At 39.0% G+C, this 25,647-nt stretch overlaps 1 protein-coding gene across 1 annotated transcript; it reads right to left on the minus strand.

The window, feature by feature from the left end:
• Window positions 1-7,833: 7,833 nt before the first annotated feature.
• On the minus strand, window positions 7,834-15,982 carry LOC139317213 (P2Y purinoceptor 8-like). Its single transcript, XM_070944197.1, has 2 exons — window positions 15,969-15,982; window positions 7,834-8,923 (listed from the first exon to the last, which is right to left on the minus strand). The coding sequence occupies exons 1-2, from the start codon at window positions 15,980-15,982 to the stop codon at window positions 7,834-7,836; spliced, it is 1,104 nt and encodes a 367-aa protein (XP_070800298.1).
• Between the last annotated feature and the right edge of the window lie 9,665 nt (window positions 15,983-25,647).

Raw genomic sequence — 25,647 nt, forward strand, 5'->3', positions numbered from 1 at the left:
ACCACCACCACGGAGGCCCTGATCCAGGTGTTGTGCGGAATGTTTGCCACCCATGGTATTCCTGATATTTTAGTTTCAGACAATGGCCCGCAACTAACGTCTGCCACTTTCCAGCTGTTTTTAGCATCATTAGGGATTCACCATGCCTGCGTTGCACCATTCCATCCAGCAGGGAATGGCCTGGCTAAAAGGGCCGTGAGATCCGCCAAGGAGGCTTTGGCCAGGCTAAGTCCAGGTGGGTGGCCAGAAAGGGTAGCAGCCTATCTGCTGTCCCAACATTCGACACCGTGCCCTTCCACAAACCGAAGCCCAGCCGAAATGCTGATGGGCCGTCGTCTGAGAACAACTTTGGACAGAATGCATCCCGATTACTCGCCTGAGTTCCCCATTAAGGGTCCCGGACCATCTAGAACCTTCAAGGAGGGAAGCCCTGTCTATGCGCGGAATTATGGGGGCGAGCCGCGATGGTTACCGGGCCGGGTAATCAAAGTAACAGGTCCCTGTTCTTACAGGGTCCAGCTCAAAGACGGCCGAACGTGGCAGCGCCACGTGGATCAACTGCACAGAAGGTTGTTAGATGAACTGTTGGAGGAGGAAGGAATCTCTCCGCAGACTTTTTCCAATGTGGCAACCCCAGATATAACAACAAGAAGACGCGCAGCCCCATCTCCATTAACCAGGGCAAACATCAATGCGGACAACAATTCCGAAGTGGCTAGCCCACCACCAGACTCACCTGAAGGAGCAGTTCCGGCCAAAGTTCCAGATGAGCTGTCATTCCAATGCCCAGCGGAGCCGCGTTCCGAAGGGCAGGCCGCTGATCCCGAATTGCGACGTTCGGGACGAATACGCAGGCGTCCGGCGTACCTTGCGGACTACGCATGCGCCATCCAGGGGGAAAGAGGTGTTGTGTCGGCGCGTTACCATTAACTCTCTGGGCTTGATTATCCCATATTGGCACTCTTCTCATACCTCTTGATATTTTTCTACCACTACATCATCCACTTAATAAAAGAATTGCCATTTATTTTGGGAACCAACTTCTTTGTACCTTCTCTGAAATTCATTCTCTGTGTAGGCTGAAATCTGTTCTGCCTGCGTGATCTGCATGAACTCAAATGTATCAGTATAGCATAATTAGGATTATATTCTAGTGGCAATATATTGACATTGATCATATAATCAGGGTAGATTGGGACAATTGCTAGCTGTGTTTTGTGCTCCTGTTAATGCATGTATCTTTTTAACTGCTACATCATATTACTAGTTAGTGTCTTACTTAGATCAATAAGAATTACCTTGAGGTAAGATGGATGGCCTATAAATTTTCTAAATAAGCAAATAAATGATCATACTTCAAAATATTCTCCTTTTGATGCTTTATAAATAATGGCATCACTTAAGCATGAACACCCTATATGGCATCCCAGAAAGCATAAATTGCAAACTAGAAGCTTTTCTCCAAAATATGTAAGAAGCAGGATTCAAAACAATATGCAGAATAATAAAACCCCAATTTAATGAACAGTTTGTAGAAGGGAATGTCCATTAAATCTAAATATGCATTAAATCTGAAGGTACATATTTTGTGTTAAGTTTTATGATTTGCACCATTGCATAATCAATGTACATAGTATCATTTTCAGTAAAACATCTATTTAACTGGCAAATCTTAAATGAACACCAGTCTATAAAATGGAGGTTGTCAGAACAAAAATGGTAGTACGCAAAAATGAGTTTTATAAACTATGTGTATTTTAAAGTTAAGTGATTAACAGCTTTATTGTGAAGACGATACATTTAGACAATGGGTGACAGTATTGAGGTTACAATAGATGTAACTCAGAGAGTGGATTCAAAAAGTAGATTCAGTTACTGGGTGTGGTATTTCCTTCCTTCTATTGTTTTTCAGTCATGAACTTGAGAAATAAGAAATAAGTAGAACATGAAATAAAATGTTTAAATACTTGACAAAATACATTTTGATCCACAAGGTTTATTTTTCATGCAGGTTTTGTATTTAAGAAGTCGTGGCAAGAAGCTGCCATTATTTTCTCGCTTTCTCAGAGCTACAGTGATATAGTTCCATCTTCTGCCAATTATAGAATTATAAAATCCACTAGGACATCTCCATTAGAAAACCATCAGTTTGCAGACTTCCAGTGAACTTCATGGGACTGTTCCACTGACCAAACAGCTCTAACGTTTAGAATGTTCTTCTGTATCTATTGCTTAAACCTGTGGGGCCTTGAGGTTTTGGTTGTGGTCTTTCTTTGTGTAAACCTAGTTAGTTCCCCTTTCTTGTGGCAGCTCTTCAAATATTTCAACATTGCTATCCTGTCTCTCCTCAATCCTATCTTCTGCAAGCTAATCCTTTAATTGTTTCTCATAGGTCTGAGTTTCCAGATCCTTCACTTTCTTGATTGTCTCCTGAATTTATTCCAGTTTATCAATGCCATGTTTGAGCTGGAGTGTCTATAATTGACCTAGTATTCCAAGTGGGGTCTAATCAGGCCAGGGTAGAGTGAGACAATTACTTCCCATGATCTATGCTCCTAGAGATGCATTTATCTTTTTAACTGCTACATCACTTTGCTAGCTCAAATCTAACCTGGGGTCAATAAGAACATTCACATGTACTACTGCCAAGCCAGGTTTTCCTTAATTTATACTTCTGCCTTCCATTTCTCAACCCTGATGCAGAACTTTACATTCATCCCTGTAAAATTCCATCCTATTTATTTTAGCCAACTGTTGAAATCTGTCCAGTTCGTTTTGATTTATTAGCCCCATTTCCCAGCTTTGTCATCTATTAACCTGGCAAATGTCCTCTGAAGTCCAACAAATAGAATGTATGAGTATCTGCTTTTATTTCCATGGTTATTGCTTTTTTTTCTCTGGTGCATTTTTTTGTATACCATGTAGGAATTTGACAAAAAAAAAAAGTGATTTGTGTTCTTATTTATAAAATGTCCTGGCAAAGCTCTCAGAGATGTTCATGGGAAAGGTCCAGGACTCTCCACTGATATTTGCAGGACCCAGTGACTGAAGGAGGCATAATGTATCTATTTTTTCTTTTAATTTGTATTAACTTGCTCAACACAAAATATTGTCATGGTTATTATTCTTTAGACCTGCCCAACATCTGATCCAAGAGGTGGGGATGCTGGCCAGTAAAACAAGGAAATATTCTCCCATTTTATCAGGAAGATCCCACCACCCATGGACCATCTGCAAGCCCATATGATGCTTGATCTGTGTAGTGGAGAGTGCATAGCCAGGTTTCATTGCTTTGTTGGATACAGTCTTATCTCTGATCAGTTGTCCAGTAGGAGAACCAGAGAATAAATATTTAGGATAGAGTGAGTTATTTGGTGAATAACCGGAAGAGCCTTGTCCGCTTAGTGGGAAGTGCTTGGCCCTCTCCATCCACAGATTCACTTTTTGACAGACTTGGGAAAGTGCTACGTTCTAAAGCTTGCTAAACACTTAGGTCTGTCATAACTATCCTCCAATCACAGCAGTGTTATGGTTGGTAGATGGTTTCCTGCTGGCTGGCAACATTGAGAAACATGAAACTCTGTCTTCCGGGTTTCCAGAAACTTTCAAAACCTGACTTTGGTCCCATGCCTGAAATTGATGTTTATTATTTGTTTAATGGACCCTGTTTTGTTTGGTTGATATTAGGCTACTCTTGCTTGTACTGCTCATTTCAATTAATGATTTTAGTTGTTTTTATGTTTTTTTCTAGTTTTGTACTGTACACCTCTCTGAGTCCATTGGAACTGGGCAGCCAATCAAAATAAATAAACAAGCAAATCAATAAATAAATAGATGAAAAGAAGGACAACAAACTTGAAAAATTAAGCAGTGTCTTTTTCTAACGAGTCTTGTTCATCACAAAACAGAACACAGTACCACTATCAAGCAGCAACCCAGAATGTAGATATGACAGAGATAGGTGGTGCAGACAGCAAATTTTCTTCAGGTTCAATTCTCTGCACAAGGGTTGGTAGACAGCATATGAAATAAACCATGGAAGAAATGGTATAACAATACAAGACTGGAAAAAACATGACACATATTTTATATACTTACAACACAATACAATGAGAACTACAGCACTTATAACTATGATAAGATAGGAAGATATATGAGAGTCAATTTGGTCTAGTGGTTTAGGCATCTGGCCAGAAAGCAAGACATTATAGTTCAAGTTCCGCCTTAGCCATGAATGCCAGCTGGGTGACTTTGGCCAGTTACTCTCTCTGACTCACCTCACAGGTGATTGTTGTGAGGAAAATAGGAGGAGGAAGGTGTGTTGGATATATTCCTACTTTGAATTATTTGTAAAAATAGTAAAGGTAGGATATAAATAAATGAAGAAATAAATAACATACATTAAAAAATGGAAATAATCCATAGAGTCAAAGTATAGAAATTGTGGAAAAACAGGGAAAGTATAAAAAATAGAAACTGGGCTTGTGCAAGTGAAGAAGAGTAGATATAAGTTGATAAAGTGATTATTAAAAATACTGAAAGTTGTAAATGAATGAAAGAAGAATACTGTAGTTATGGAATGCTGAATATCTGTTAATGGTGTAAAATCAGCGCCTCAGATTTTACATAAGTGGATCTAAATTAACCAATAGTTCATGTAAGACTATAATAAAAATACTTATTATTTTTCTTCTTCAAAGTTATGGAACATGCCGCTCAATGCCTTCAAATCTAGGCTTTTCTCCAGCAATGAAAAAGCACTATTTTCTTTGAATTTCTTTAGCTAGAATAAAACTTTTTATTCTTCATAATGTCTTTCTTTAATTTTGCTTATACTTTTAGCAGTTGAACCTGAAACCATTTCCTGTAATTGGGAATGCTCTCACTGAAGTTGAAAGTATTAAATGATCAAATATTTAAATAGCTTCAATTTGCTTATCCTAGCAATGGGGCTAGCAATGTTTTTGAATTTAATATATTTACCAAATTTGAATTAATATGCTTGTTCTGGACTATGTTTTATTTCTGATTATTTTGATTTAATAATTTTAGTCAATTATGTGGTTTTGCTTGTTTAATCCTTTTATTATACAGTAATTGAGTCATTTATGGATCATTTTATTTAATATTTTCATTTTTCTCACCAGTTCACCTACTGCTCTAATAAATGTTAATTTGATTTCTTCCTTCCTTCCTTCCTTCCTTCCTTTCTTTCCCTTCCTTCCTTCCTTCCTTCCTTCCTTCCTTCCTTCCTTCCTTCCTTCCTTCCTTCCTTCCTTCCATCTCTCTCTCTCTCTCTTTCCTTTCCTTTCCTTTCCTTTCCTTTCCTTTCCTTCCCTACCCTACCCTACCCTACCCTACCCTACCCTACCCTACCCTACCCTACCCTACCTTACCTTACCTTACCTTACCTGGCAATCTTGATATAATAATGTCTCATAATCAGTTCTCTGGAGCAGCCCAAAATAAGAATGATATAGGAACCCAATTTTCACTCACCAATGCCATCTCACAGTCATCTTCTTCAGACATTACAAACACTAACAAAAATTATTATATTAGCAGCAACATCTGCTTCCCTAAGGATATATGAATTAAGGTGGCATCTGCTTGAGCCTTTTCTGAATGTTATTTCATTGTTCTGAATTTAAAAAAGAACCATGAAAGTTTTTACACATTTCCTTCAATGTCATCTTCCTTATTCACTACCCAAGTTAATATGCCTGCTGAGGTATACAATTCTCAATATATTTGCAGGTGTATGTAGCGGTGGGAAGAACTACAGTATTTTGGATGAACAAAGTGTTTGCCTATGTCTAGATTAACTTGTCAAGTGTTTAATAAATAAGCCTATTCACAAGCATAATGTAAAAATAGCACTGTAGTAAAATAAGTCAACTTTATAAAATATTCTACTTTAGAACCAACTAAAAAATAAGCTTAATATGATATATTTGGATTACATTTAGAAATAGAATTTTTATGTTAGCAATCTGATGTTTGTACTGAAGATAGAAATCAGGAAAACACTGAAATATTTAATTTCAAATAGATCTCTAAATACTCTGGTAGTTCTTCCAAAGTATATATGCCAAAGCTGAACTTAATTTCAGAGATCAGTGGCATAACATCAATTGATATTCATGCCTCTGAATCCTATCCATAATTTAAGTAAAATAGCTTTTGACTATTCTTGTATCACTTTAACTAACAGTGATTTGATCCATGCAAAATGATCCATGAAAAAGGATCCATGCAAAACTATAAACTATAAAGTTATTGGTAGAATGGGATAAGGAAGTTGTGTGAACCCAGCCATTACGGTGGGTGATTGATTGATTGGTTAGCATGTTTATGAACTTATTAATTTGCAGTTTATATAGTAAACTATGGTTGAAGAAGCCAATATTTTCTTTAATATGGGATAAGAAAGCTAACAAATCTATTTGGGGTTATTTCTTTAGTAATTTGAAACATAAAAAGTTGATTTTAATGATCAGTTTGACCTGCCATATAAATATGGGTTGATGTCCAGTGTATAGATGACTTCTACTTCTAATATATATTTTGGGAGCTCAGATGGTGACTGATAACTTTAGATGACAATTATTTATACATTGTTCTTCAGATAATATATAACTGTTTATGCATGGTTTCTATGAAGTCTAGGTACAACAAATTTTGTTTCATCAACCCCTATATTGCCTCAATGAAAATTGCCAACAAAATTATATCATAGAAAGAGATCAGGTTAAAAAAAAATCTAAACAAATCATGCCATGTTACAAAAACAGTCCAAAAAATCCAAATGCAAGAAATATTAATTAGTTAAATATTTGGCTGCTTTCAGGATGGTGCCTCAATACTGCAAGTGAACACTTTTATCATGAGTATACCTTGAGTATACTCAAATATACTTAAATGTGCTGAGCACATTGTAAGCCGCCCTGAGTCTTCGGAGAAGGGCGGCATATAAATCAAATTTAAAAAAAAAAGAGAGAGATTATTGTTCATGGAGGACAACTGCCCAGAGTAACTAGGAGTCAAGCAGCATATATATTTAATTAGATGATGATTATGTTGATGATGATTATGTTGTTGTTGATGATGATGATACCTCATTCTGGTCAAGCTTATCTCATCAAGCATGCCTTTAATCACATAATCGACAGTCAGTTGATAAATCAAGAGTTCATTAAAACAGTAAATCTATTTCAGAGTTGTAATATTTTGATGTTTGGATAACAGAAATATCAGAAATAAGAGAATCACATTTTTTTTCTATTTCGTGGGGGGCTTGTTTTGTTCAATAACTAACTGCCATGCAGAAGTATTGTCTTAGTATAGTATTGTCTTAGTGTTGGCCCTTGTTTCTATGGATTATTGTCCTATTAAATATTACTTGAAAATCCCTATAGCATTTAATGATCATAAAGTATATTCATTTAAGATCTCAATATAAAGACCAGAAACCATTTTTAATTTAAACTATATGACTCTCCATGTTTTCAACGATACCAGTCATATTGCTATGACAATTGTCAATTTTATACCAATTCACACAATTTAGTAAGACCTATCTATACAGAGCTTTTTCTAACTATCCTCAGTTTTAAAAAAAGCATGCACTGTAGGAATGTAGTACACCTATCAGCTACATCCTTTGATTATTAGTGCAATCCATGATGTTCTGAGAAAATGGTTCAGCAAGTCTCTGTTTCTAGCCAACCAATCTTTCCATTAATAACAGATCCTTCAGTATGGACATCCATCAGTATGAATTGTTAAATTAATGTTTTTCTTGTTTATTTATTGTAATAAATATGTTTATTGTTAAATCTTCGGTGCTTCTTGCACTGGCATGATTTGCATGTCATGCTGTGAAAAAATTGGGCTATTTTCACCGAAATTTACTGCCACACACTTGCAGAGTTTCCTCTGTATTTTTTGTCGAAACTCTTTGGAACCCAAATAATAAAGAAATGGGTCGAAGCAGCAATTAAAGCTGGCTGTAGCAAGTGACAGTTTGTATTCCACATAAAATGATTTCTTTTGGAAAAGGAGGACATAATGAGTCACTGACATGACAATGTGAGGGAGGTAACAAACAGTAATCAGGAATAGCAGCACTACGATAAAGTAGACAGTCTGCCTCTTGCTCTCTCTGAACTGAGAAGATGAATGGAGAAGTGTTAATATGATTGAGATATAGCAAAACCCCATGATGATCAACGGTAGGAAGAAAAATAGAAAGAGCAGGGATCCAAAATAAGCAATAAATTTTTCTTTGGAGCTAAACATTTCTTTTGGCAAAACATCAAAGCAGGTGATGATAGGGAGCTGCTGTAAATGAATGGTGAGCTTATGCTGCATGAGAGGGAAAAGGGTGAGTAAAACCAGGGCCCAAATGCTGATGCACACCAGGAAAGAGGCCCTAATTGGCTTTGCTGCTTTGTAGCGCAATGGGTGGACAATGCCTAGGTATCGCTCAATGCTAAGGCTCATCATGGTTAAAATGGAGCAATGGAGGTTCCCATATGACAGAATGGTGACAATTTGACACAAGACGTCTCCAAAAGGCCAATTATTCTCCTTTAGATGGTAGGCTATTTGAAAGGGGAGGGCAAAGCCATAGAGCAAGTCTGCAATGTTTAAATTAATGCAAAATATAATGGTGGGAGTCCAAGGCCTTGAATACCAACAAAGGAACCACAAGGAGATTACATTGAGAGGAATGCTGATGCAGCAGTTGATCATGAAGAGGGCTGGCAAAACAGTCTGCATCACATAGCTCTGAAGTGCTGTCAGTGTGGCATTGGTCACATTTCTGGGACTGTTTAGATGTGACATCACAAAGTCCGATGTGATGACAAGGGAGACGTTTTGAACCATCTTTCTTCTGAAAATTAGTGGTGCTTCAGTTCTAGATTTAAGAAGGAGAAATACAGGCTGGTGAAGTAACCCTTTGCTGGAACATATAAACATTAATATTTCTTAATTAAATAGTAATATTTAATAAACACAACTATTTCTTCTTCAACTCTTCACTGATTACTTCTGAAAGCAAAATCTATTATGACCTTCTTGCTTCAATTTTTTTACTTAAAAGGAGGAAGATTTGTTCCTGCATCAATACAAGTTTTAAATGTCAAAATTGCATTTCAAATTTCATATGGAGCTTTGATTTGATTGACATTTGCTAATAACAACCTAGCACAACTGCAGGTGAGTGTTTTAAGATGTCTTTTAAGTGTCCCAAGTCATGTTCCAAATTCTGCTATTCTCTTGGAAGCTGGACAATGCCCTTTGACAGCAAAGCCTTGATTAACCATTTTTGATTACAAAAACATGGTTTTAAAAAACCAAGGAAGAAAATCCCAAATGAATCTTTTGTAGATATGTGGTTCAAACAGGTGCCTCAAAAGAATGATCAAATTTGCATGGATCCCGATTATTTATTGCCCAGTATTGACAATTCATTATATCCAGTGGTAGGTTTCAAAAAAATTTACTACCGGTTCTGTGGGTGTGGCTTGATGGGCGTGGCTTGGTAGGCGTGGCAGGGGAAGGTTACTGCAAAATCCCCATTTCCTCCCGATCAGCTGGGACTCAGGAGGCGGAGAATAGATGGGGGTGGAGCCAGTCAGAGATGGCATTTACCGGTTCTCTGAACTACTCAAAATTTCTGCTACCGGTTCTCCAGAACTGATCAGAACCTGCTGAAACCCACCTCTAATTATATCAAAGATAAAGGAATTAATGGCCAAAGCCAAAGTATCATGTTCACCTGCAACATCTGGAATTAATTATAGACATATTTTTCAACTCCCTAAACATTTAAATACTATATATTTAAATATTTTCAAAATTTCAGTTTAAAGCCAGAATAGATGCATTGTCAATAAATAAACTATGTGGTAGATTTTTAAAAATTTCCATCTCTCAAAGGTTTTGTCCCTGTAATGATATCGATCTTGAAATAATGGATTATATTTTATTGCATTGTGAGTCTTCAGGAGGAAGTTATCTGGCCTATTTTAAAATCTAAACCAGGAGGAGTATGTAATTTCTGACTATGTAAACAATTTACTTGCAGATGAAAATCCTAAAACAGATTTTTAACACTGGATACTAAAAAGATATTAACTATGACTTTTTAGATATTTGAAAGCCCCCATTTTACTTTTGACCTGTGTTCTGGTAATGGAAATTCAAAAAGCAGTCTCTAGGGCAGGGCAAACAGATAGACATAGATAGTACAATATCTTCATTTGATTTAATTTTAAATTACTTTAAATTAAAATATCAAGATACTTACCCCTTATTATGTGATGCTTTTTCTCTGGTTTTTTTGTTTGTTTGTTTTTTAAAATTTCAATGTCAGAGCAATTTGAAGAAGGACTGGGAGGGTGCGACTACCTCCAAACCTTCAAAGGCCACAAACCTTGGAAAGAGATCTGAATCCTCAGGGTGTGCACCTGAGTATTAAATTATTTTGAGTCTAACAGGGATGAGATAAACTCAATACCAGTTCATAATCCAAAAATTAAAAACAGGTTATTTATGAAGTGGATGGATGGATATAGAATCACCCCAAAAGTATAGTCAAAATGCCAGCTACTATGGTGTGATCAATGTACAATACACACAAAAACAGCTACAGCTTCCATTGAACTGTCAGGGGCACTATCTTGATTTTTTAAAATCACATTCTGTAGCATTGTGAATGTGTGTATGTGTGTGGGTTATGTTATAGCAATAGCAATAGCAATAGCACTTAGACTTATATACTGCTTCACAGTGCACAGCTCTCTCTAAGTGGTTTACAGAGTCAGCATATTTCCCCCAACAATCTGGGTCCTCATTTTACCGACCTCAGAAGGTTGGAAGGCTGAGTCAACCTTGAGCTTGGTGAGATTTGATCTGCCAAACTGCTAGCAGCCAGTAATCAGCAGAAGTAGCCTGCAGTACTGTTCTCTAACCACTGCGCCACCGCAGCTCTATATACATAATGAAACAACAGTGCTAGTTCAAGGGTATATGGCATCCCTAGGCCACATTGACAGATGGTGCTATATCCTTCCAATACACAAGAACATTATTTGTTTGTTTGTTTGGTCAATAACCAGCCTTTCAATGCAAACATTTGCATTTTTTGAGTGATTTTGACGGAGGGGTAGCATTGTTACCTCCCAAGCGTGGGTCCTTAGGCCAATATCTATTTCAGTGGTGGGTTGCTCCCGATTCTGTCCGGTTCTATAGAACAGGTAGTAAAATCGGCGGGAGGCTCTGCCCACCCACCATGACATCATCAAGGGTGATCTGTGCATGCACAGAAGCTTCTCTGCATGCACAGAAGCGCGCACGTACACATGAGCGAAGCAAGCGCGCACACACGGTCCCATTGCAAACTGGTAGTAAAGGTAAGTAGAACCCACCCCTGATCTATTTGTGCTTAGATTAAAGACAGCCCTAAAATATAAATATGGAAAACAGCTAAGGAGATATGCTATGCATTTTAGCATTTGAATAATTTTTACCAGAATATGGTGTGCATTTTTTCCTGCTTTTTTTCAAAATATAATTGTACTTCTTAAATTGATGAATTAATTCATAAATTGCATAGAGAGTTTTGGCAATTGGTAGTTTTGAAATGAAATGAGGTAAATTGGAATAATTAGTGAGCTTATTATATGTTATGAAAAATCAATAGATGTAGGAAGAGTACAATAGCCATTGTAGCATTGTATACACTGAAGTTGTAAAAGAAGGACAGGAGATGGTAAACCACAGCTTCTAGAAATCTAGAAACTGTGGCTTACCATCTCCTGTCCTTTTTCTACAACTTGAAAGTGGCAGTTAGAGTGGCAGGAAGCTAATACAGATAATCGTTGATTTAAACCAGAATTAGAACCAGAATTTCTGTTGTAAGTCATTGAGATCGTAAGTCAAGTTGGACCTGATTTTATTAAAATGTTTATGGCATCATTAACTGAATAACTACAGTTGTTAAACAAATCATGCAGTCATTTAGTGAATACAGCTTCCACAAAGATTGTTTTATGCTGGAAATTGGCAAAAAAGGCCACAAATTGAGATTATATGACTGAAGATCTTGCAACCAGTTGTAAATGTTCCTGATCCTACAACCAGTTGTAAATTGCCAGACATCCAAACTGAAATTATGTGACCAAGGGGTGGTGTGACAGCCATAAATGTGAGAACAAGCCATAAGTCTCTTTTTCCAAAGCCATAATAACATTGAATCACCATTAAACAAGTGATTGTAAATCAAGAGATTTCTGCATAACTACACAGAAATATGCATCTAGATCAGGGGTGTCAAACTTAATTTCATTGAGGGGCACATCAGGGTTGTGTTTGACCTTGGAGGGCCAGGGGGTATACTGTGGCCAGCTCAATGTCACTCATGTTGGGGGCACCTGTGGTGGCCAAGTGCTAAGGCAGGACTTCCCTGAGTCCCTCCCTCCCTTTTTCTTTTTTCCTTTTTCCTTCCCTCTTCATTTTCCTTTTTTTTTATCCCCTCTTTCCTTATTTTTCCTTCCTTGCTCTCTTCCCATCTTCCCTCCTCCTCCTCCTCCTCCTCCTCCTCCTCCTCCTCCTCCTCCTCCTTCTTCTTCTTCTTTTGTCTTTCCTCTTTCCTTGTCTCCTTTCCTGTCCTGTCTTGCATGCTCAAATGTAAAAGGGGAAACATTTCTCCTTTTGTTTTTTTTTTAGTTTGTTTAGATAGCCCTCTGCTAGCAAAAATGGACCCGGGGGGGGGGGGTGGGGGGGCAGTGTACACCCCTGAGCTCCATTTTTGCTGGCAGAGGCACCACAGGCTGGTCCTTTCCTGTTTCCAGGCCCACCCAGTGGGCCATATGCAGCCCGTGGGCCTTGAATTTGATACCCCTGATCTAGATGAACTATTGTCTCTACATAAGTTTTAGATGCCTGTGGAAGTAGTTTATGTGTTGCCGTATGTTCTGAGGTACAGCTCCTATATTTCCTCTCTATGCTATCTGTGACTTTTGGAAGTACAGTTAGTCCTTGACTTACAACACTTCATTTAGTGACCATTCAAAGTTACAACAACACTGAAAATAGTACTTCTGACCATTTTTCACACTGTTGTAGCCTCTCCTTGGTCACATGATCAAAATTTGGACACTTGGCAACTGACTCATATTTATAACAGTTGCAGTGTCCTAGAGTCATGTGATCCTGTTTTGTGATCTTCTTCTGGCAAGCAAAAAAAAAATGGGGAAGCCAGATTCACTTAACAACCATGTTACTAATTGAATAACTGCAGTGATTCACTTAATGTCTTTAGTAAGAAAGTTCATAAAATGGAGAAGAAGTCACTTAACAACTGTCTTGCTTAGCAACAGAAATTTTGGACTCAATTGTGGTTGTAAGTTAAGGATTACCTATAGTAGTCATAGGTATTGGAGAATACCAGACATTTTCTAATTTCACCCCAGATTGCATTCTAGTTTTCAGGAGGATTTCCATGACCCTTCAATAAAAATGGAAATATACTTTAAAAAAATAGAAATATTGAAATATTTTTTAAAGAATCCCTACATGGGAAAAGATGGAAAAAGAACTGATATAGTCTCATGCAGCTCTGACTCATACGTTGTCAACTACTGAAAAGAAAATTCACATGAGGGTGCAGATGCTTCATTCTATATTCCTCTTTTGATTTGCTTGCTTGCCTATTTTATACAAAATTAGAAACTGGATGACTGCAACAAACAAGGGAAGAGAGTTAGCGATGACTGACCCTTGATCTAAATATGAGTAATCTGTAGCATTTAAGTTTTGCTTAATTGCAACTCCTCATCTTTTGTCAGTGTTGCCAAAAATGGTGGAAAAGTCCCAAGAATCAGTGTTCGAAGAGCAACAGGTTCCTTCCTATCTTATAGCAGCTCTAAGCAAAGGCTGTCTGTTGAATCTTTATGTATAAAATATGACTGTATTCACATTTTGCTCGGCTAGATGTACCATCTGCGGTGAGCAGATTTCACACAGCATGGATGAAAACAGGCAGCCTCTCCCACAACGATGAAAAATTATTTTGAAGCAATGCTTTTTCATAACAAAGGTGCAAGGTGGCACCCTTCAATCTACTGAGTAGTATGTGGGCAGTGACTTATGTGGTTCAGATGTTATGTTATCTGTGACTTGTGAAACTATAGGTTATCCTCCACTTACAACCACAATCGGAACCAGATTTCTACTTGAAAGTCATTACAGTCATAAATCAAGGCCCCACACGACCGGATCCAATTCTGTAACATTTTGCATCGGTTGTTAAGCAAATCATTTTGCGTGTCATTAAGCAAACAATGCAGTCATAAGTGCGAACCTATTTTCCCAAATAGGTGGGGGGGGGGCGGGGTTTGCCAGAAACTCACATAAAGAAAATTCACAAATCATGGCTATGTGATTCTGGGATGCTACAACTGGTTGTAAAGGCAGGCTGCTTTGCCGAGTGCCCAAAATACAGTAACATGACCATGGGGAGGAAGGAAGGGCACATTTTACAATAGCCAGAAGTGCTTTATAGTTCGCAATGCACCTGTTCTAGGCCCATTGTAATTCTGAATGGTCGTTAAGCAAGCAGTCATAAATCCAGTCCTCTACTTACGACCAAAATTAAGCCCAAAATTTATGTTGCTAAGAGAGATATTTGTTAAGTGCATTTTGCTCCATTTTACAACCTTTCTTGCCACTGTTGTTAAGTGAATCAGGGCAGTTGTTAAGTAGTAACATGGCTGTTAAATGAATATGGGTTCCCCACTGACTTTACTTGTCAGAAGGTCATAAATATCATAAATCATAAATATGAGTCAGTTGTTAAGTGCCTGAATTTTAATTATGTGACCATGGGGATGCTGTCAAGGTCGTTAGTGTGGAAACTGGTCATAAGTCACTTTTTTCAGTCCCATTGTAACTTTGAACGGTCAGTAATAAACAGTTGTAAGTCAAAGACTACCTGTATAAATTTTATAAATAAAAATAAAAGAAAGGAAAAAAAAGGCATCAATCCTGATTCCGTCCATATGGGTGACTTGGCTTCCAAAACTTTTCTTCATTGCTGCAGCTATTCTAAAATCTTTTTCTATATCAAGTAATGTTGCGTAACTTCTTTCCCATATATAATTCAGAGGGGTGTGTGTGTAAATTATTACTTTTATGTATTTTATTAAAAATATGGGGACACCCTATTGATTGGTAATATTTCATTCCTATCCTGAAATTCCAAGTAGATTTTTAAATAAGTAACTTGTATTATTGGGGTTTATTTAGAACTTATGTAACAGGAAGGCTAGAATATAATGTGAGAACAAGGGTAGTGGGGTACATTGCTTGTATGGCTTGTTGTTTATTTCTGCCATGTATTTGCTGAGCTCAGTATGATTGTGACATGCCTTGGAAATATTAAGAAATCACCCAATTTTCCTGTTATTGTTACATGCAAAAAAAAAATGAAAAGAAAAAAGATAAAAATGGGAACTAAGTTGTGATGTACATGGCATTGGGACATCTTCTTTCTTCACACTATTTCACTAAGAATGGATAAGTATTCCATACATCCATGAGTGAACTAAAGGTTTACTTGTCCCAAACACCAAAGGAAAATTTGAAAAGAAGTCTTCTGTAGTAGGAAGTGAATGAAGGTGCTAATTAATTCAGTGTTTTCTCTGAAAGCTTTTGAATCCCTTGGGACAAGTAAACCTGCAAGAAAGTCTGAAAGTAACTCCTGATACATGATTATGCAAGTGGAGAGCTCTCTAGCTCCAAATGGTTGGATGCCCTGGAGAAACTGAAAGACAAGGACAAGGACACTCTGTTCAGAGAAATGTCACATTCACTATCGCAGGAAGATCCCGATCAAACCTCAGATGATTAATAGATAAGATTACTAACAAAAACAACAGGAAGACTGAAGCAGATACCTCAGGTGATACATTTGAAGCCTCAAGATTTTTATCCTGCTTTTCTACTGAATACACTCCTTTGGGTGCTATGAGCTAACAAAGAATGTATTGTGTGACCTAGAAAAGCAAATTACAAAAAAACTTAATCAGACTAAAAGAAATCCAGCAGCAGTAAGAACTCAAGCTTAATCACATGTTTAACAGAATAGCTAGGTTGATACAGGTGCCCCAAAGACAAGCGCTTAAGACATTGTGTATCCTCCCATAGTGCATAGAGCATTCCGTAGCTCAGGGGTGTCAAACATATGGCGTCACATTGCCACCATGTGACATTTCACAAGGTTTTTACTGTTTGCAGAACTGGGATGGGCGTGGCCTGCGTGTGACGCATCCAGTTTGACACCCCTGTCATAGCCTGATTTCGGGCCATGCAATTATTCAGTAAAATGCTTTGAAGTACCTTTCTGGACAGATTCATCAAAACTGTGAAGCTACCACAGCCTGGATGAAGGTTTGGTTTCTTTGTAGATTACTAGACATGCATCTGGCTGCCACTGATTTACATAGGTTAGGGCTCTTCCGAATGAGCTACACTGATATAACATTTGCTGCCCCAGATAAATAGTGCCATATGGAGTGCATTAGCGACAGGGATTGGTAGATTCCTCTCAGCTTTGCTTCCCTCCATTTTTCTCAAACTTCTTCAGCTAAAAGGAAAACATCTGCTTCACAGTCCTTAAGGTGACCGATGACTGAACTTATTGGTCTAATAACTTAAAATTTCCCTCCTCACTAGCCCCTCAACCACTTAAGGGCAGTCAGGCAGATATTTTCTTTCTAGCTGGTCAAAACCTTCAAGTTGGTTTTCCTTCTAGCTTGTCAAAACTTCTGTGGATAGTAAAAATGTTGTTTGTCGGTGCATTCAAAGAAATCCAAACATCTCTCATGTTTGCTGATTAAGAGATGAAAGGTGAAGAGATGAGAGATGAAATTTATTTATTATATTAAATTTATATGCCGGCCATGTCACTATCTTGAGTGCCTCTAGATGGCTTACATAATATAGAACATACTGTAAATATAAAAATATTAAAAGCATTAAAATTAAGATTAACAACAATTAAATAAATAAAAGGTTACAATATTCTTGAACAGCACTGAACCATGTCTGAAGGAAACTTGGCAATCTGCTGATATCTGCTGGTAATCAGGGTTCCTTTGAAAGTATGTATGCCAAATCAGAGCTGGTGCTCAGACTTTTTTTGAACATGGATTTAGCATTATTCCAAAACAGTTCATGCTTCAGCTCATAGGGATGGACAGAGGTGTGATAGAAAGCAGCAGCAAGAGCACTCTCTCTCTCTTCCCCATCTACATTGTCCATTCCCACCACTGCCACCTCTCATCAGCTACCTTCACTTAAGGTCCCATCCTTTCCAAAGAATTAACAAATCTAGAGCAATTTTTCCAGGTCTTTAAAATAATTGTGAACGATCTTTATGTCCTTTCCCTTCCATACCTTTCCACCCCCAGATTTCTAGCTACTGTTTTTAAAAATCTGATTTATTCAGAAAGCTATCAGATATTGGGGGAAAAAAACTGTCATAATTATTAGTGTATATGCCTTAATATCCAGGATTTATTTGTGGGGTGGGGGCAGACTGGTAGATTGTAGGAAATAGTATTTTTTTAGATCTCTACCATAGCCTATAAAAATGTTGGTCCCAAAGATTTATGCAACAAAGACCTGTTTCTGAATGAGTAAAAATTGAATACTTTGTGCGACTTAATCAGCAAACATGACAGAGCTGTTTCATGTCTCTAAATGTTTATTAAATAAGAGTATAGTCAATTTTCACAATGACATTTAGCACTCAAATGTGGATTTGAAATTCTGGCAGTTGCAATTTCAAATATGTCTTGAAGTTGTTTGGTTGAAGCAACCTCCAACGGATAGATATGTAGATAAACAGACAGGCAGAAAGATATAGTTGAACAGATAAGTTTGACTTATTAATGCCACACACACACACACACACAAGTAACATAAACTTGTGCGCTTAGGCATGAATAACAGCTTTAGTAGCAACACATAAGACATATTTTAAAGGATGTAAATGTTCACTACATGATCTTATCTTTTAGACATTTCAATGCCAAAGCAGCTTGCCTGTGTGACACAACTGAATTTTGTCATACAAATAGATTACACTATGTAACATCGTAGTAATCAAAATTAACAACATAAAACATTTTTTAAAATCATTAAACACTCAAAAGAGTAACAAGCTCACCTGTTTATTTATCTGCTTCTGACTCAGTAAAATTTTATAATGAAGTGTCTTGTATTACCACTATGTACTTTATTGCAAAACATCTACTTCCTTTCCTTTGTTATTATCACCTCCTCTTGCCCTAGAAAAAGAGAAGATCAGGGTTAAGAAGGAGAACAATGCATTCAATGTCAACTTAAATTAGCATGGATGGAAAAAAATTATGCAGAGTGATTACATTTGGAGTAGGAATGAGATAGTTTTATTTTATTTTCATATGAAAAGCTGCTATTCTTCAAAGAAATATCACATACATATCAGGCATAATATAGTGACACACACACAGTATTTTTTTTTTTTTAATCAGTGGCTGTAGGTAGAAGGAATGGGGAATGGCTTTGAAGGAGAAAAAGCTCAATGGTCAGAGAAGCAGAGCTTAAGTGGTGCCATGAAATTAGTTGAGTAAACATCTCAGCTAAACCTCTCCATGTTTTCAATGAAGATAAAAGGGTGGAGGGGGAAGCACATTCAAACTTGTACAATTGGTTTAAGTCCAAAAAGTTAGACCAGACTAATAAATCAATTCCATATAAGTCAGGACTAGTTTTATTTTCTTAGAATAACAGAACCTATAATCTCTACAGTGCTCCAAAAGCTCCAGTTCATGTCTCAATTTTTAGAATTTGTAAAATGGTAGTTGATTTTCCCGCTGGTCATTTTGGAAAGGGTTTCTAGGAAGATGCCTCCCATTGTCCTTTTCTCCATTAGTTAAGTAGTGCCAATTAAGTCCTAAACTAAAGAAATGTACTTAGAGCCTTCATGTTGCTTTCAATAACAAAGGGCAAATGTGCTGGTCAACAGTTCCCTCTATATTGTCCTAAAATGTGATTGGTCCTTTAAATTGTGGGTTTTGGGTGGTTTTTTTTTTGCTGTTGTTATTTAAGTGGCATAAAAGAGTGTTATCCCCAGTTTGGGTCTGAGCCTGGTGTCGAAGCTCATGAAGACACCAGACACTAACTGCAGGTTTTGTTTCCTTTTATTGAAGTGCTTCAGCAAAAGGGGCCCCAGGCAGCAAAATGCCAGGACCCAGAACAAAGGATTAAGGAAGTTTATACAATTTCACTAAAGCAGAAGGCAGGTCAAAGTGGGATATATAAGAAATATCATCTTAGTAATGATCTAACGATTTGTTCTGTTGGTCTCTAGCCATCCCTATTCCTAAGCCTTGGCTAATGGATGGTCTAGGAGTTCTCTAATACATATTCTATTTGCTCCAGGTGATTCCTTTTTCTAACTTATAGCTGACGTATGCAGGATGTCTAACTCTTTGTTACTGTTATCAATCCTCTAACCACATAGAATTGTTACAAGGGTTCAACGTGCATATTCTCTGTGAATAAACATTCTTTGTTCTTGCCAGATAGACTCCATAACTACAGGCATCCCAGTTTTCTTTCAAGTGTATATCATATCCTTGCTTCCTTTTAGCAGACAGTCCATCATTACTTGTAATTAAAAAAAAACAAACGAATAGTGGAATTTACTTTTCTGGAGTAAAGACTTAGTGCATGTAGTTCAAAAGTACTTTGGACTTCAAGAATGCTATTGGGTAGCATATTGGGTAAGGTTCCAAAGATAGAACTTTCACAAAACAAAAAGTGAAGCGCTGAAATTTGAATCTCTGAATTGCCAGCTATCCTGTAAAAAAAAGTATCATTTTTTTAAAGGGAGGGAGTTGAGATGCTAATGAAAATGACTGATTTAGATGAATGGAAAGTTGAGGAAAAATTATTCATGAAGTATTCCTGTTTTAAAGGACAACTGATGATAATTAGGAAATTTCCAACTTTAGTTGGAAAAAGGTTCAGTTGGAACATGTCAAGAAACTTTGTTCCCTAATTTAAGAACTGCTGATCTAAATCATTCCATCCTTTGTTAAATCTTAATTGTCTACTATCCATTTGTTGTTTATTCAATGAATTGATTTCAGCTCTTCATATTTGAACTGATATAATTTTGGTTAGTAACTCATCTGAATTCCCATAGGTTCATGCATATGTCATTAGTGATAATATCTATATATATTCTCTTCTGTCAGACTCTTTTTTGATTGTCTTCAGTTTTTCAAAATACTGGAAACTTCTCCAATAATGTCTCCATATTGCAGGTAGTCCTTGCTTAACAATTTTTTATTCAACAACTGTTCAAACTTACAAAGGTGATGAATGAAGGGATTTATGACCTGGATTAAAAGTTACAGTGATGGTAGCACCCTCCACAGTCACATAATAAACATTCAGGCATTTAATAGTCCATCTGCCCCTGACTACAGGGATGCTGCAATTGCCCCACCCCATATCTCCTCCCATCTCAGCTACGCATCCAGCCCCCGGTGCATGCAAAGCTGCTACAGCATTGGAGCCTTCACCCACCCCACCAATCCCAAGAGGTCTTGGCTGGTTACAGGGCCCAGCAGTGCATGTAAATTGCTCCACTTACCTTTGTGTTTTTATCCAGCTACTGACAGCATGCATGGCCAATGTGAGGCAGGGTCATAACTACAGATGTCAGAGCAACCGATCTGTAGTTGTTTAACTCCTTGATGGAGAATTTCTTGGGCACCGGGATGATAGTAGAGCACTTGAAGCAAGAAGGGACACATCACATCTCCAGTGATTTTATTAAAGATGAGGATGAAGATGGGGGCCAGTTGATCAGCACAAACTCTCAGGCAAGAAGCCTTACCTTTCAAGATTTTCAAGCAAGAATCTTTACTTTCTTACTAATGGTAAGAACTTACTAATTGAACATTATTTACTAGAATTATTTCACATTTTACTTGATTTGTTCTTCTTGTGGTCAAAGATATTCTTACATGTCTTCTCCAATTTTGCAAAATATTTTTCTTCATTTATTCCATCCACTCCAGTGGTGGTATTCAGCAGGTTCTGACCAGTTCTGGAGAACTGGTAGCAGAAATTTTGAGTAGTTCGGAGAACCGGTAAATACCATCTCTGACTGGTCCTGCCCCCATCTATTCTCTGCCTCCCAAGTCCCAGCTGATCAGGAGGAAATGGGGATTTTGCAGTATCCTTCCCCTGCCATTCCCACCAAGCCATGCCCACCAAGCCATGCCACGCCTACCAAGCCACCGGCAGTAAAAACATTTGAATCCCACCACTGATCCACTGACCCAGTTTTCATAATCATGTTACAACTGGAAAAATCATGGATGTGACAATACCTACTTTTGTTCTTAGTGTGATATCTTACATTTTAATATATTATCTAGATAGGGCATTTCCCCACATCAATTTTAAGCTATTGGCACTGGAAATGGAGCCAGTTTAATATATTTTTTCAGATATCAATCCCTTACTCTATTCTACTGTTTTTTGGTCCGGACTGTTTTTAACATGGTACTTATCATCAGATCAGTAGATTTCCTGCTTCTTTACCCCACCCATCTATACAAGAAAAACAAATACCGATCACTTTTCTTTCTGTTGGTGAATCTTCAGATCTGTGATTTCCTTCAATAGATTTTTGTATGAGACTTCTTCAGCTGAATTCACTCATACTTCACATAGATTTGTTTCATGCATTCATTACTGGATCAGTAAAAATATAAGGAAAGACCATGGTATTATCATTCTTCTAGTCATATGGGCTAGTAAGGGAAATTGCCAGAACTTTTATCATTTCAACTGTTTAAAAAAAACAACAGACTTCTACAAAAGATGTTTGTTATTTTAGGTGATTCAGAAGAAGGCAACTCAGCAAACCAGTAACCAGAAATGGGGAAAATGTTCTTGCCATAGCACACGTTGCAGTAACTCATTGGGTAATTCATTGGGGTGATGGCATTTGCCCACAATGAAATGCAGTGCCACAGATAACTGCTACCCCCCCCGCCCCTCCCCTGTGACCTCGGCTGATGGAATGCGTGGAAACCTGGTGGGCACATTTCAATGAGGGGAACCCCCCCCTCCTGGCCCAACCAGGTCTCCGTAATACCTGCCACGTCCGCTCCTCCCTACTGAACAAGATCACAAATAAGGGGAGCTTTATTTACTACGGACCTGGCATTGCATAGCATCAGCCAAAGGCCCAGGCCTTGAGGGTCTGTGCAACCTGGGGAATGAGTGGAGCCTTGGGGGCTGGAGCACGCCACCGCTCGTAGACAGCGAGTGCGCACTCCCCTAACATGATATGGCCCCCTGCTCCCACCGTATCTGCCCCTCCCACCCACTGTATTGATGTTTGAAACACTATCCGGATGAGCTCTGACCCCCCCTTGACCCCGGGTCCCCCACCCCCCACGCCGCGCTTCATGGCCAGACCCGACCTCCCCCTTGTGGGTTATCCCCCATACCCACAGCCCGAATTCCAATCTGACCCTCCCCCTCCCTGGGACCCCTTAAAAGTTTAACTAAAAATTTTGATAAAAAACCCCTCAACCCCCTGGTTTTCACATGCCACCTCTCTGGGTCCCAAAACCCGTCATTGAGGTGGGCCCTCGATGGTGAGGAGGGCCACATCTGTGAGAGGGGGAATCTCGCAGTACAAGAAGATCTGCTGTTGTGTACATCTCTGAGTGCAGCGATGCAGGCACAGAGCATAATCAGGGGTCTCAAAAAAGATGTAGCATGGAGCCATTGTTCAATGATGTACCGCTGGTATCTCTACTGTCCTCCCATGACAGTAGGGGGGTCCTGACAATTTCATCCAATGGGAACAACATCCGGCCCGCCCTCTCACGGCGGGACCCTCAAGCAGCCATGGATCGAAAAAGTACTTCTCCCAATGGCAAAATCATGATGTAATAAAGGCCCCTTCAGCAGTTGCATCATTTGGCTGACCCATGGTTGGAGGGAGAAGTCTATCAGTCTGTCAGTCTGTGAGTCACGCTGGGGGCAAAGATGAAAGTCCTTGGCGTAGTCTTATACTCGAAGATCGTATCCGAGTAAATCCCAATGAAAAAGGGAAAAGGGAAGGGGGAAAAGAGGGAAGGGGGGGAAGAGAGAACCCCTTCAGTCAAGGGCAGATAATAAGCCCATTTTTGGCGTACACAGTACCCGGGAGGGGGGAAGAGAGAAAGGGTTGGTATCCATGCAACGGGGAAACCCCTCCGTTGCCCACCAGCCCTATTCTCAGTTCTTCCAGGATAACAACCAGTTTCCAGACCCCAGCCGCCATTGAATGTCACAGGGGGCCTCCAGGTCCTCTGCAGCCGCCAAAGATCCTCCGGGAAGGGGTCTTTCATCTCCAGTCCTGAAAACAAACCGCTTGTGCCCCTCTCAGTCTTGCCCCCAGCAAGCCCCTTTTGCCGGCAATAGAGTTTGGAAACAGCGTCAGTACTTCAATGGGGTGTGCTGCGGCCCAAATTAATATCCGGGCCGACCGCGCCACCCCCGCTGATGCCAACGCCACATTCCCGGTTCTAAAGGGCCGCTGAGGAGGTTTCCGAGTGGGGCAGACGGAATTCAACGGGCTGCCTGCCACTCACCGCCACACTGCTGCCTTCGCCTTCACCTTCGCCACTGCCGCTACCGACAAGCCTCTGCCGACAAACCACCATAACATCACTCTCAGCAACATCGGAGCGTCGCGGCCACAGCTCTCCGCCCTCGCCACCAACTCCAGTCACGTCCAGGGGCGAGGAAACTCCCAAAACCCTCCCCCCGAGCTCCACCGACTGAAACTAGCCGCCGCCGACAAGCCACCATGTCTCCGCTCTAGGCAGCGTCAGAACGGCGCGGCTACAGCTCTCCATTGCCGTTTCCGACTCCAGGAACGTCCAGGGGCGAGGAAGGTCTCAAAACCCTCACCCTGAGCCCATCCAACCGAACCAGGGGTCGCTGATGACCAAGCGCCCCTGTGGTACCCCCTAGGGCCCCGAAATAGCCTCCATCCAGGCGCAGCACTTACAACGCAGCCATCTTGTGCATGCTCAAAGCTGATCAAAGCTCCACCCACAAAAGGAAAAAAAACAACAACAGTTGAGCATTTAGCATGCTACAATATGGTTTATGTTTGTTTTAGTCATTATACATGATTAATGCTTGTAATAAATATATTGCATATAGTCATTGATCTTTAAGAGAACAAACATCCTAAAATGTCTCATGGTGGAAATCTGCATCAGTGCCTTCCAAATTAAGGGACTGTGGTTTGCATGTCTGGTGATGGCTTTTCCTGTCAGATACCAGGCACTGAAGGGACAGTCAGTTCCACCAAAGCAAAAACAAAATGTATAGAAGTAGGTGAAATGTATATTATATTACAGAAACCATTGAGGCATATTGTCTAGATATACCCATAGATAATAATACTGGCACAGGTGAGGGATGTGAGCAGATTATGTGGATTCCTTATGCCTTTATAGGATTCAAGCTGGGCCTGAGATGGAAGTAGCTCTGGCTGATGACTTATGTCAGGACCTTGATGGAGGAAGTGCTCCTCTCCTTTGCACAATCAGACTTCTCAGCCGAGGCCTTCACCACCAACCAAGGTATCTTTGTGAACCTCCTGTAAAGGCTGGGAGTGTAAAGAAGGAATTAGAGAGGGCTGTAAAGCACTGGGAAGCGGTATATAAGTCTAAGTGCTATTAATGACCCCACTTGCTGAGCATGGAAGAGTAGGCAAGACTGCTTCCATATGTGCAGTCCTACAAGTCCTTTCTCGTGCTATACAGTATCTACATGAAAACACTGGCAGAATTTATATATAAATTTGAAGTGAGGTATTTCAATAGGCTGATGAACCACGTTTTATGTCACTACTCCAGGGCCAGTCTAGAGAGTTTGGCCTGGATCAAGTTTGTAGAGGTCAAAATAAACTGAAATGAAATTTCTGCAAGAAGGTCTTGCTATTTGTAGATCATCCATTTGTATTAAAACCAATCATTTTTTGAAACAGTGGCACTGGAAAAAAAAAAGATTCTTGATTATATTCTTTTGAATTGCACATATGGAAAATAACTCCATGGATTTTTTTAAAGGCTCAAGGTTGACTCAGCCTTCCATCCTTTCTAAGGTAGGTAAAATGAGGACCCAGTTTGTTGGCAATAAGATGACTTTGTATAAATATACAAAAGTATGAAAGCTATTGCTTAACGCATTGTAAGCCGCCCTGAGTCTCCGGAGAAGGGCGGCATATAAATCAAATTAAAAAAAAAACAAAAAAACATAGGCAAGCAAAATACTGCTGTTCAAAAATTAGCCTATTCGACGAAATGAACTCAGCCTAAGTTTTTTGTTATGTGCACACAATTTCTTGATAAACATAATGACTTCCCTTACATATGCTTTTGCAATGCTGATGAGTTGTATATATAAGCAACTTAGCATGAAAAACAATTTGGGCTGAAAAAGAAAATTTAGTCACGAGTCTGTAGAGTTACATCATTAGGACTTAGGCAG

The sequence above is a fragment of the Pituophis catenifer genome, unplaced genomic scaffold (assembly GCF_029215685.1).
Source record: "Pituophis catenifer annectens isolate HBS135680 unplaced genomic scaffold, rPitCat1.0.hap2 SCAF_4, whole genome shotgun sequence".
Taxonomy (NCBI): Eukaryota; Metazoa; Chordata; class Lepidosauria; order Squamata; family Colubridae; genus Pituophis; species Pituophis catenifer.